The sequence below is a fragment of the Dendrobates tinctorius genome, unplaced genomic scaffold (genome assembly GCF_039654945.1).
Source record: "Dendrobates tinctorius isolate UK_male_01 unplaced genomic scaffold, ASM3965494v1 ptg000020l, whole genome shotgun sequence".
Taxonomy (NCBI): Eukaryota; Metazoa; Chordata; class Amphibia; order Anura; family Dendrobatidae; genus Dendrobates; species Dendrobates tinctorius.
The window spans coordinates 8737301-8750482 of NW_027361688.1; the positions used below are offsets into that span (position 1 = coordinate 8737301).

The window sequence follows — 13182 nt, forward strand, 5'->3', positions numbered from 1 at the left end:
CGTCCCGCGAATGACCGCGAGACTTCGCGATCCCGCGAGAACGGACGCCATCGCGGGCATTTTCGCAAAGGACTACTGGGAACGGATGCGTGGAGAGGCGGGAAGGCTGCGCGGGACGTCGGAGGGTGAGAATAACAATATTTTTTATATTCTATTTTTTACAGGGATATGGTACCCAAAGCCCGGAGGACAGTCTCCTCCTCTCCTCCGGACCGTGGGTACCATCCACAATTGTTCTGCTTACTTTCCGCATGGTGTGCACAGCCACATGCGGGAAGTAAGCGGAACAAAAAAAATGGCAGCACAGGAATCGCTGCAATACTCGCATCCCCATTCATTAACATTGGACTCGCTAGACTCGCAACGAATAGCGAGTTTCCGAGTCGGACTCGTTAGAGTCTAGCGATTCCGAGTATTTCAGGATTCGCCCATCCCTAATCCTGACTCTATCACTGGAGATATTGTGAGGTAACTGGATCACTTTACCGTCATGTCTCACTGAATACTGATTATTATATCTCCACAAGCACCAGGACTTATTATTATATCCAATCAGTGACTGCTGCCCTCTCCTGTCCATACTGGGGTAACACATCCCCACCATCCACCCCCCTGATCTTCTGATCTCCACATCCCAATAATGTCATCCTGAGGTAAATCCCCTCCTGCTCATCACCTGATTATAATACTGGAATCCCTCTGCTGTTTCTGGACGATTCTGCTCCTCTCGTGTCCAGGTCGCAGTTTTCAGGTCGTCTGATATAAGGAGATTATTAGCAGCTGTGGTTACATCCAGTAATATATCTGCAGGACCCTCCACATAGATCCCGCTCCTTATACCTGATATTACGTCACATAATGTGTGTAATGTGTGTGAGATCACAGCCACATCCAGGTCACCTCCATCATGGGGCCGGTTATTATGTCCCCCTGTGTCCTCATCACCTCCCACCTCCTCAGGATCACACAAGTCACCGGTGTCTGGTTCCTGTAGGACAGTCAGTGGATCCGTCATGTTACACAGCTCCTCAATGTGTCTCATCTTCCTGGACAGCTCGTCCTTCTTTATTTCCAGCTGATGGATCAGAGCAGACAGTGACAGTGACTCTTCCTTTTCCTGCCTGGAGATCTCACTCAGGACCTTCTTCTCCAGGTCGTCCACCCGTCTCCTGATGTCTGTACACAGGGCAGTGACTCTCTCGGCTTCTCCAGCTGCTTTTTCTTGAGCTTTTCGCCTTCGTTCCTCCAGACTCTGGACTCTTTCCTCAGTCTCTCCTCTCTTTGTGGTCAGTTTCTGGAGAACATTTCTCAGTTTCTTCTTCCTCTTCTCTGAGGCTTCATCCAGCATCTCCACCTGATGTCTCCGATGTTCTCCTGCTGAACAATAGACACAGATACAAGCAGCGTCCTCAGTGCAGTAATATTCCAGGATCTTCTTATGGACAGAACATTTCCTTTTCTCCAGATTAGTGCTGGGATCAGATAAGACGTGTTCTGGTGATTTGCTGTGAGCTCTCAGGTGTTTATCACACGGAGAAGCCTCACAGTGTAGACAGGATCTAACAGCAGGTACCGGAGAGTCCACACAGTAAGTGCAGCAGATCCCGGTGATCTCCTCTTGTTCTTGCTGAGTAATCAGGAAACGTTCTGCGACATTATGGAGATTTATGTTCCTCATCAGTGTAGGCCGCAGCCGAAATCTTTTTCTGCATTTAGGACAGGAATAAACTCCAGACCCGTCCTGTGTATCCAGCACATGACCAATACAGACCCGGCAGAAGTTGTGTCCACATCTCAGCATTACAGGGTCCATAAATGTAGATAAACAGATGGCACACAGCAGCTCGTCTCTCAGATCTATAGACCCCATGGCTGACAGAAGAAGGAAGAAATGAAACTGAACTTACCTCACCCTGAATATACAGTAATATTGTTGCTACACCCATTTCTTTAACCCCCTTAAGGACAGTTGCATGCCACTATTTAGTGGATCATGTAATATATTGTATAACTTAAAGGTGTTTTCTCACGAACAAAGTACATTTTCATCAACAGATCCTGAAATATTAATAAGTTCCACAACTGGATGTGTTGAAAAAATTGTTCCTGTGCTGAGAATCTCATCATTGTGCTCCTTCCTATGTACTGTATTATTATTTGCTGTGTCCTGCATACAAACCCCTGGCCAGGTGAGAAAGCATAAGTGAATATACTGATGATACAGGAGGGACTCTCAGCTGTGTATTTGTGTGAGGGAATACGTTTCCATTTTTGTTTGTTTTATCACAGGAGCAAGTGTTTCTGCCGTGTCACCAGCCCTCTGAGCTTATCATAAATCTAGTCAGTGATGTACAGCGATGTAGACCTGGGATCTGTGATAAGGTATAATCTGCTGTTGAACTTTTTGTACAATCAATTATTGATAGCATAGAAGTGTATGTGGCAGATGACTTTTCTTTGAGCTTTGTAATACAGTCATCATACCTCACAAATTTTGAAGAAGGGAAAGAGGGACAAAGAATGTGGTGCGCGCAGCGCGTCGTGGCATATTGTAGGTCATGCCCCCCGACCACACCCATTTCGCTACTAGTCACACTCATGTCCACACCCAACCGCACCCATTTAGCACTGCTGATCACACTGTCTGTTACTGAGGGCACAGTGGCTGGCATTATGGGCACAGTGGCTGGTACTGTGGGCACACTGACAGATACTGAAGAAAAGAAAGAAAGAAAGAAAGAAAGAAAGAAAGAAAGAAAGAAAGAAAGAGAGAGAAAAAAGAAAACAGAGAGAGAAAGAAAGGAGAGCGAGAGAGAAAGAAAGAACAGAGAGAGGAAGAACAGCAAGAGAATAAAGGACAGAGAGAGAAAGAAGAAAGAACAGAGAGAGAAAGAAAGAACAGAAAGAGAGGGGAAAGAAAGAACAGAGAGCAAAAGAAAGAACAAAGAGAGAAAGAAAGGGGAAAGAAAGAAAGAACAGAGAGAAAGAGGGGAAAGAAAGAACAGAGAGAAAGAAAGAACACAGAGAAAGAAAGAGGGGACAGAAAAATAAGAACAGAGAAAGAAAGAGGGGAAAGAAAGAACAGATAAAGAGAGAGCAGAGAGAAAAAGAAAGAACAGAGAGAAAAGAGAAAGGAAGAACAGAGAGAAAGAAAGAACAGATACAGAAAGGGGAAAGAAAGAACAGAGAAAGAAAGCAAAACAAAAAATAACAGTGAGAGAAAGAAAGAGGGGAAAGAAAGAACAGATAAAGAGAAAGAGCAGAGAGAAAAAGAAAGAACAGAGAGAAAAGAGAAAGGAAGAACAGAGAGAAAGAAAGAACAGAGAGAGAAAGGGGAAAGAAAGAACAGAGAAAGAAAGCAAAACAAAAAAGAACAGTGAGAGAAAGAAAGATGGGACAGAAAAAAGAACATAGGGAGAGCAAAAGAAAGAAAGAGGGGAAAGAAAGACAGAACAAAGAGATAAAGAAAGAGGGGAAAGAAAGAAGAGAGACAGAAAGAAAGAAGTAAAGAAAGAAAGAGAAAGAACAGATAGAAAGAAAGAGGGGAAAGAAAAAGAAAGAAAGAAAGGGGAAAAAATGGAAAGAAAGAAAGAGGGGAAAGAAATAGAAAGAAAAAAAGAGGGGAAAGAAAGAAAAAAAGAACAGAGAGAGAGAATGAAAGAACAGAGAGAGAGAATGAAAAAAAGATTAGAGAGAGAAAGAAAGAACAGAGAAAGAAAGAGGGGACAGAAAAAACAGAGAGAGAGAAAGAGGGGAAAGAAAGAACAGAGAAAGAAAGAGGAGACAGAAAAAAAGAACAAAGGGAGAGCGAAAGAAAGAGGGGAAAGAAAGAACAGAGAGAGAAAGAAAGGGGAAAGAAAGAATAGAGAGAAAGAGAAAGAAAAAGAAAGAAAGAGGAAAGAAAGAACAGAGTGATAGAGAAAGAAAGAGGGGAAAGAAAGAACAGAGAAAGAAATAAAGAGGAAAAAAGAAAGAAATAAAGAGGAAAAAAGAAAGAAAGAACAGAGATAGAAAGAAAGAAAGAGTGGAATAAAGAACAGAGAGATAAAGAAAGAAAGAACAGAGGGAAAGAAAGAAAGAAAGAAAGAGGGGAAAGAAAGAACAGAGAGGGAAAGAGAGGGAAAGACAGAACAGAGAATGAGAAAGAAACAGAGAGAAAGAACAGAGAAAGAAAGAAACAGAGAGAAAGATTCTATAAAGATACTATAGCAGCCCGATTCCCATTGTAATGCTCACCTGAGCCTCCCGGTGCAGGACATATCATGATCCACTCACATGGCCGGCATCCCTGATTCCAAGGCGATCCTGCTGTCCGCGCCGTTGGAGGAGGACATGGTGATGGATCTGAAGCATTCCTGGTTCCATCACAATCTCTTCATGAAATTACCTCATTTCTGGTCAGCTTCCAGCACATCACTTCCGGTGGACCGTCATGTGCGAGTTTTAAAGTGCTCCTCGGGGATCCGCCGTGTACTCCTCTGTCTGTGGGAAAAGCCCGCTTTGTATGCCTCGTACACACTTGGCTCCACTCCGTACATTCCGTACACATATGGCTCCACTCTGTACACACACGGCTCTGCTCCACATACCCCATACACACGCGGCTCCGCTCCGTACACCAAGTACACACACGACTCCGCTCCATACACCTCATACACACGTGGCTCCGCTCCGTACACCTGTGGCTCCGCTCCGTACACCTCATACACACGCGGCTCCACTCCGTACACCTTGTACACACATGGCTCCACTCTGAACACCTCATACACACGTGGCTCCATGCACCTCGTACACGCGCGGCTCCGTACACCTTGTACACCTCATACACGCGCGACTCCACTCCGTACACACTGGACACATGCGGCTCCGCCCCATACACACGTGGCTTCGCTCTGTACACCTCATACACACATGGCTCCGTACACCTCCTACACACACAGCTCCGCTCCATACACACGCGGCTTCACTCCGTACACCTCCTACACACACGGCTCCGCTCCGTACACACGCGGCTCTGCTCCGTACGCCCCGTACACACTCGGCTTTGCCCTGTACACCTCATACCCACATGGCTCCATACACCTCGTACACACGCAGCTCCGCACAGTACACCTCATACACGTGGCTCCGTACACCTCATACACGCGCGGCTTTGCTCTGTACACCTCGTACACACGTGGCTCCACTCCGTACACCTCGTACACATGTGGCTCCACTCCGTACACCTCGTACGCACACGGCTCCGCTCCGTACACCTCGTACACACACGGCTCTGCTCCGTGCACCTCGTACGCACACGGCTCCGCTCCGTACACCTCGTACTCACATGGATCTGCTCCGTACACCTCGTACACACACGGCTCTGCTCCGTACACCTCGTACACACACGGCTCTGCTCCGTACACCACGTACACACACGGCTCTGCTCCGTACACCTCGTACACACACATCTCTGCTCCGCACACCTCGTACACACACAGCCCTGCTACATCCAGAAGGTAAACCCCTCCTGACCCCACAAAGAAACTTTACCTCATCCAGCACCATGACAACCAACACAGCAGAGTCCTGCAGAGTGCAGACACGGAGGCCCCTGATCATGTGACCCCCGACTCCTCCCCTCTCACAGGTCCTGTGCGCACAGAACACACAGCACAGCAATATCTTTGCAGGCTGCAGTGGGTCTATCTGGAAGGGTGAGGATGGCGTCGGTGCATGGGGGTGGGGCGTGGCAGCTCAGTGCAATGCGGGAAAAACAGTGTCCTGGGTGGGGGGTGTCAAAAACGGGACTGTCCCGCAAGAATCGGGACGGTTGGGAGCTATGCAGTCATGCTTGATGTAGATGGCTTTGAGGATCTTATGGTCCATTGAAATTGGTGGTGAACATGGGAAGCAACTCAGAAGTTGTTATTAAGTTTGGGAAGCCATAGATTGTTTTGAGGGTTTCTCTTTTTAATGTTTTGGACAGATGGTGGGTGGCGTAGTGTCATCTGTGCTATTCAAACTCCGCTGACCATTAGAAGGTGCAGCAATGACATGTGCTATTAAAGGGGAGAGGTGGACGATCTGCTGGTCCTCCGAGAATAATTTCAGACTGCCTTACCCTGACAGGCCATTTGGCAAGTAGGGCCTTCCCTGGAGTCTGATCCTAAACTAAGTGTGAGTTGCTGTATATTGGATATAGTGCTTATTCCAAGAAATTCTGCAGCGACGGAGATTCTGGGACATTTTTAGCACGGCGACTATGAGTGCATGAGCTGGTGACACTTGTCTGAATTCTCTGGTTTTGTGGTGTAATCCCTGGCACAGGACAGTTTGTACACCGATATTTTACGGGCGGATGAGAATAAAATCTCATGTTCTCGGCTGCTCCTGTAATGCACTGTGGATACTGTATATTATCTATATCTTCTCTATCTACTGTATCTTCCTGTGTAATCTGTGGGAATACGGTGTCAGATGTGTCCCAGTGTATTACATACACTCTATTCCAGAGTCTACGGATCCTTGCTGCTTTGTTCTAATCTTACCTAAGCCAGCAAGTCCGGAGCTCTGAATAGTAAGAGAAGTGAGGAGACAGGAACGGATCCAGCTCCAATGGAGATAAAATCCCAAACTGTTATTAGATGATAAAATCATGGTCACATCCAAGGACTGTCCATAACAGGTGTCACCAACGCGTTTCTGGACACCATGAGTAAGGGGGCCACACGCACCAGAAACGCGTTGGTGATATCTTTTATGGACAGTCCTTGGATGTAATTATGTTTTTACAATCTGCAAATAAAAGTTTAGGATTTACCTGTTTTCAAGCTGGATCCATTTGGAGCACCCCACCATGGCCTAGCGGGGTACTCGGTACCGGGCCCGTTGATCTCAATGGGAGTTGTCACGGAAGCTGTGACCCGGTCCGTGGCCCTGGGGCTCCATGGCAAAAGGGGGATGAATGAACAATGAAATAAAGTTTATGAATAGTTCGTAACGCCACCTGTGGTGTTTGGCAAGTGAGGTGTTAGGCCGACGCTGCATGCAGATCCTCTGGGACTGGTGGTGTGTTGCAGCCAAGATGGTGAAGCTCCCCACAGGTTGAGCTGTAGTCCCAGGGCAGTGTAGATGTAGCAATGGCGGAGAGGCACAGGCGGTGTAGAGGCTGGTGCCCAGATGTAGTAGTGCGGGGTGTAGTGGTGCGGGAATAAGTGGAGGACACCAGGGCATGTAGTTCCAAAGCTTTACTCACAGTCTGTAGTACCCACAGGTGCCGGCCTCCGTGCTGTGTCCTCCGGATCCTGGGCTCAGTCAACCTCCAGGCAAGATAGGATGCTCCCTTCCAACACTCCGCCAACATGTACCTTTCTGAACGTCTCCTCTAGAGCGCCTTTAAGTGAAGTATTCCCAGTACTGAGTTACACTGGAGTGCCTCCTGACAGATGTTCCCAAGAACTCGTACTTGTACGGCAGACAGCTGTAGCCTGCTTCGGGGACTCCTTACTCCTGAGTCCCGGCTCACTATTCAAGTTGCTGTTCTGCCCCCAAGTCTTAAATGGGAGTAGTGCATTTACAGCCCACTACTCCACCGGTGTCTGCTGCAGAACCATTAGTGTCCATACATCCTCGGGGAGCGGGCCCCAGCCTTGCGCTTAGAACTTCTAGGCAGGGTTCTTCCTCTAACCCACGTCCTCTGTGTTCCCTTTTACTCCTACGTTCCATACTTGTCTTTCCTTCTTATGGAAGCTCAGGCTTCAGTTCAATGTCTTTCTCCTTCTTTCCTTTCCCGTGCCAGCTGGCTCAGATCACTGAGGCAGCTGCAGCACTCCTTCCTCCATCCCTCTCTTAGGGATCTTCTGTCCTCACTCCTCTCTGAGTGACTCTCTCCGACTGACCTTTAATCCTAAACCTTCCCACTCTTTTATGTATTCTAAACTCCACCCACCTCCCAGCACGTTTCGTGTTTCCAAGCAGGGAACCACCAAAGGTGCTCTGCTACTCTCTAAGCAAGGAGCCGCAATGTGGCTTTGCTACACTACTTTGTGGTGAGGGGTGCAGGTGTTGGAGCGTGGTTAGGAGTTCCCACCTTACCTGGACGGTGGGGCACCACACCTCAGGAGGAGGTGCAGTACCTCTGTGGCGACTGAAGCCACACATTCCTGTCTCCTCACTTGTTTCCATCCATGGCAGGGGCATTGTTCCAAGCTCCAGAGGAGAACATATCGCTTTGGTGAGCTGGTTTTTCTAGTAAAAGAAGGTATCGAGCATGAAACCTTCCTAGTAAAAGATTGATTGGAAAATAACTGTTTTCATATACATTGAACCATATAAGCACCAATTGTACCAGACAGTAATTTTTTGTATTAGTATTTATTTTTTTCATGTTTTTGCTTTTTTTTAATTTACTTTGATCATTAGCTCATTAATTGGGTATTACTGATCCTGTGTTCTCAGGTCCATTTGTGTGTCTACCTACTATATTATTAGAATTCATTTTTACCAATTGTTTGTCAATAATGTTAATAAAGATTGACTTTTTAAATTTATTTGGCATATACTTCTTGTAATTTATAGGTTTAATGGTATTTTGGAAGTGCCTTATGCAATTAGGTCACCCCTTTATGGTTTTTAGTGTAAATGGTAAATAGTGGACCCTGGAGGAGGGGGATGCAGCTGCAGATTTTAACTTGGTGTTTTAGAGAATCATCATAAGGGGAGAGGGAGTAAAAGCCATGTACAAGGGTTGATCCAAAAGTAACGCCTCCTGTTTATTAACCATGAATACTCCAACAGATGCAGAGAGCCTAAGAACGTAGTTGAATAGAGCAAGATTTCAGCTGCACCATGTCACCACCGGAGGTTATACATTATCGCCAGCAATGAAAAACAACCTGCATGCCGCGGTCGTAAAATTCTGAACGTGCCCCCTGTAAATATCATGTCGCTCATCCACTCATTTACACCTGCGATGACATCTTTGGAAAATGCTGTGTATCAACGGAATGGATGTCCAAAGACGCCAAATCTGGACTATACGGTGGATGTGGTAGGACACTACAGCCAAATTTTGCAATGTGCTCGGTGGTATGGGGGTTGGCGTTATCATGTTTCAAGCGAAAAGTTGTCCTCTTCTCTGCCCTGATTCTGGAGGTTCGAGCTTTCAGCGTCTTTATGGAGCATTGAGAATTGATAGTTCCTCCAGGCTTTTTGTAATTTGCTTCCACGCAGATTCAGCACAATGGCGTCCACTGGCCAGCATTTTTCAGAACCGTAAAAGTCCATCAATATGTTGAAAATGAAAAAAATTCCTTATCCTCACCTCACTGCTCTCCTCTCCGGTCCCATCACATTCCCTTCTGGTCCTAGCCACATTAGATCTTTAGCAGCGGGGATCTGAGGATGTGGAGAGAATCGGACAGGCGACAGTGAAGAGCAGACGTCACAGATCGTACTGACCCCCCCGGCGCGGTCTCTGCAGCCCCCCCCCCCGCTTCTCCACGGTCTCCCTGCCTGCCTTCAGCGATCACGTGGTACCGCTCATTAAGCTAATGAATATGCGCATATTCATAAGTTTAATGAGCGGTATCACATGACCGCTGAAGGCAGGAAGGGAGACCGTGGAGAAATGGGGCTGCAGAGACCGCGCCAGAAGGTGGTAAGTATAGCGATATTCACCTGTCCCCCGGTGCATCGCTGCTCACCGCTCTTTGCTGTGTCCTCTGTCTGTGACGTTTAGCCAGCAGGGAGCGTGGTGACATGGCTAGTGCATGCCTTGCCCTCTGCTGCCTGAACGTCACTGACAGACGACATGGCAGACAGTGGTGATCAGTGATGCACCGGGGGACAGGTAAATATCTCAAGTGCCGGGTCCTGAGCAGGACAGGTGAGTTTGTCATTTTTTTGCAGCAGCAGCATATGGGGGCATATCCTATGGAGCATCTATGGGGGCAGCATATGAGGGCATAGTCTATAGGGCTGCATATGGGGTCATATTCTATGGGGCAGCATATGGGGGCATATTCTATGGGGCAGCATATGGGGGTATATTCTATGGAGCAGCATATGGGGGCATATTCTATGGGGCAGCATATGGGGGCATAGTCTATGGAGCATCTTATGGGGGCATATTCTATGGGGCAGCATATGGGGGCATATTCTATGGGGCAGCATATGGGGGCATATTCTATGGGGCAGCATATGGGAGCATATTCTATGGGGCAGCATATGGGGGCATAATATATGGAGCATCTTATGGGGCAGCATATGGGGACATATTCTATGGAGCAGCATATGGGGGCATATTCAAGGGAGCAGCATATGGGGGCAGCATATGGGGGCATAGTCTATGGAGCAGCATATGGGGCATATTCTATGAGGCAGCATATGGGGGCATATTCTATGGAGCAGCATACGGGGCATATTCTATAGAGCAGCATATGGGGGCATAGTCTATGGAGCAGCATATGGGGCCTATTCTATAGGGCAGCATATGGGGGCATATTCTATGAGGCAGCATATGGAAGCATATTTTATGGAGCAGCATATGGGGGCATAATATATGGAGCATCTTTTGAGGGCAGTATAAGGGGGAATATTCTATGGAGCAGCATATGGGGGCAGCATATGGGGGCATATTCTATGGGGCAGCATATGGGAGCATATTTTATGGAGCAGCATATGGGGGCATAATATATGGAGCATCTTATGGGGGCAGCATATGGGGGCATATTCTATGGAGCAGCATATGGGGGCATAGTCTATGGAGCAGCATATGGGGGCATAGTCTATGGAGCAGCATATGGGGGTATATTCTGTGGGGCAGCATATGGGGGCATAGTCTATGGAGCATCATATGGGGCATAATCTATGGAGCATCTTATTGGGGCATAATCTATGGAGCATTTTATGGGGGCATAATCTATGGAGCATTTTATGGGGGGCATAATCTATGGAGCATTTTATGGGGGCATAATCTATGGAGCATTTTATGGGGCATAATCTATGGAGAAAATAGGGGGGGAAGCCAGCACTGCTTAAGGTTAGAACGCATAAATTGGAGTGCATATGCACATAATGTCTAGCTGTATTCAAAAATGAGATATTTAGCAAAAAAATTGATCAATTCAATTGAGCCACCCCGCCGCGCCAAGGCAATCTCATATGGGGGGTCCTACTCTATATATTTTTAATAAATGCTGTGCCATTACGGCCTCCTAAATACACTTAGAGCATGACCACATCAAGTGCAAACTGTACCTGAACATTACTGGATCGCTCCCATGAAGCCAGATGAAGCAAGTGCAGATGAAGGCCAACCAGGTCTGAACACAGACATATCAGGAATGGCCTCCACACATTGCCTGACCAGCAAACATAGATGAAGATTGCCTTGGCGCGGCGGGGTGGCTCAATTGAATTGATCAATTTTTTTGCTAAATATCTCATTTTTGAATACAGCTAGACATTATGTGCATATGCACTCCAATTTATGCGTTCTAACCTTAAGCAGTGCTGGCTTCCCCCCCATAATCTATGGAGCATCGTATGGGGGAATAATCTATGGAGCATCTTATGGGGGCATAATCTATGGAGCATCTTATGGGGGCATAATCTGTGGAGCATCTTATGGGGCATTATTAACCTTTGTGCAGCATTATATGGGGTGTATTTTGTATGGAGTATCTTATGGGGCCCATCATGAACTGTATGGAGCATTATATGGTGCTCCTTATTCAATATGGATATTCAAAAACATTTAACCTACTGATGTCTCAATTAATTTTACTTTTATTGGTATCCATTTTTATTTTTGAAATTTACCAGTAGCTGCTGCATTTTCCACCCTAGACTTATACGCGAGTCAATAAGTTTTCCCAGTTTTCGGCTTATACACGAATATATACGGTATGTGATATATATATACTGTATATATGTCTATCACATATATATCACAGAATATACACCAGACCTAGGTAAAATGCGGGCCACATCCTGCCCACATCCCCGTCCAGATATCACCGCTATCTCCATCCTCGGTATGCAGACAGCAATGGATACATTGGTGGAAGACGGGGGTCGCTGGCTCCTACTTCCACCAATCAGCGAGTGCAATTGGGCCAGCTGAAGTGATGACATCACTATATCATGTCTGCTGTGCAGAAATTCCGAGCTTCAGGGAGCGAAGCAGAGCGCCGGAACGGGAGCGAGGGGAGTATGAATTTTTCTATATACATACAGTATATACAGTAACTATATATAAATTTATGGGATGTGGGGGCTCATACTGTATATAGGAGGCTTAAGTGATATAGGGGGCTATGTGGAGGCTCATACTATATAGGGGGCTGTGTATGGGCTCATTCTATATATATGGGGGTGTCAGCATACTTAGATCTGCTCAATACAATTAATATTAATATAAAATAATAATTATAATTAATATGCTAATATTATTATTGAGCAGAATTCACTTCAGCCTATTCCTTCAGCCTCCACAACAGTCAGGGTCTGTCATATGTCCCCTCTGGAAAATTAATTGCCCACCCCTGTCATATTAATCTGTACACTATATGTGGTATCTTATGTGCACAGAGATCGGATGTTATATAATAGGCGATTGTATAATATCTGATATTCTGTACTGATAACATTGGATGTCTGTAGTTAGAGTGTAATATATATCAGTCACATATTCTTCTGTATACAGTATGTGGTATACTATGTACATAGACATCAGATAATACACCAGTCACATATTCTCCTCTATATACCATCTGATGTCTGTACATATAGTACAACACATCCAGTATATAGGAAAATATGTGATGGTTCTGTAGTCATAGAATATTACCTTATTTTGCGGACTATAAGAAGCATCAGACCATAAGATGCACCCTAAATTTTGGGGAGGAAAATAGGAAAAACATTTTTTTAAATGAAATGGTGGGGTGTCTTATAGTCTGATTTTACGATAGCTTACCGGGAGGCAGCAGCAATAGAGCAGGGTCACAGGAAGCAGAATAGCTGCTGCAAGAGGCCGGTGGCAACAGGAATGGGTCGATGCTGCGGACGAGAAGGTGTCTTGGTGGTGCGAGGCTGTGGGCCCTGGGCTGGGAGGAGGTGTCATGGCGGTGCGAGGCTCCCAGATTTTGGGAGCCTAGCGCCTTCTCCGGTGTCCAGCGCCGCTCTGCTCCTCTT

The 13182-nt window shown here is 46.4% G+C and overlaps 1 protein-coding gene across 1 annotated transcript; it reads right to left on the reverse strand.

The window, feature by feature from the left end:
* Positions 1–287: 287 nt before the first annotated feature.
* On the reverse strand, positions 288–1892 carry LOC141083155 (E3 ubiquitin/ISG15 ligase TRIM25-like). Its single transcript, XM_073567333.1, has one exon. The coding sequence runs from the start codon at positions 1868–1870 to the stop codon at positions 644–646; it is 1227 nt and encodes a 408-aa protein (XP_073423434.1). The 5' UTR covers positions 1871–1892; the 3' UTR covers positions 288–643.
* Between the last annotated feature and the right edge of the window lie 11290 nt (positions 1893–13182).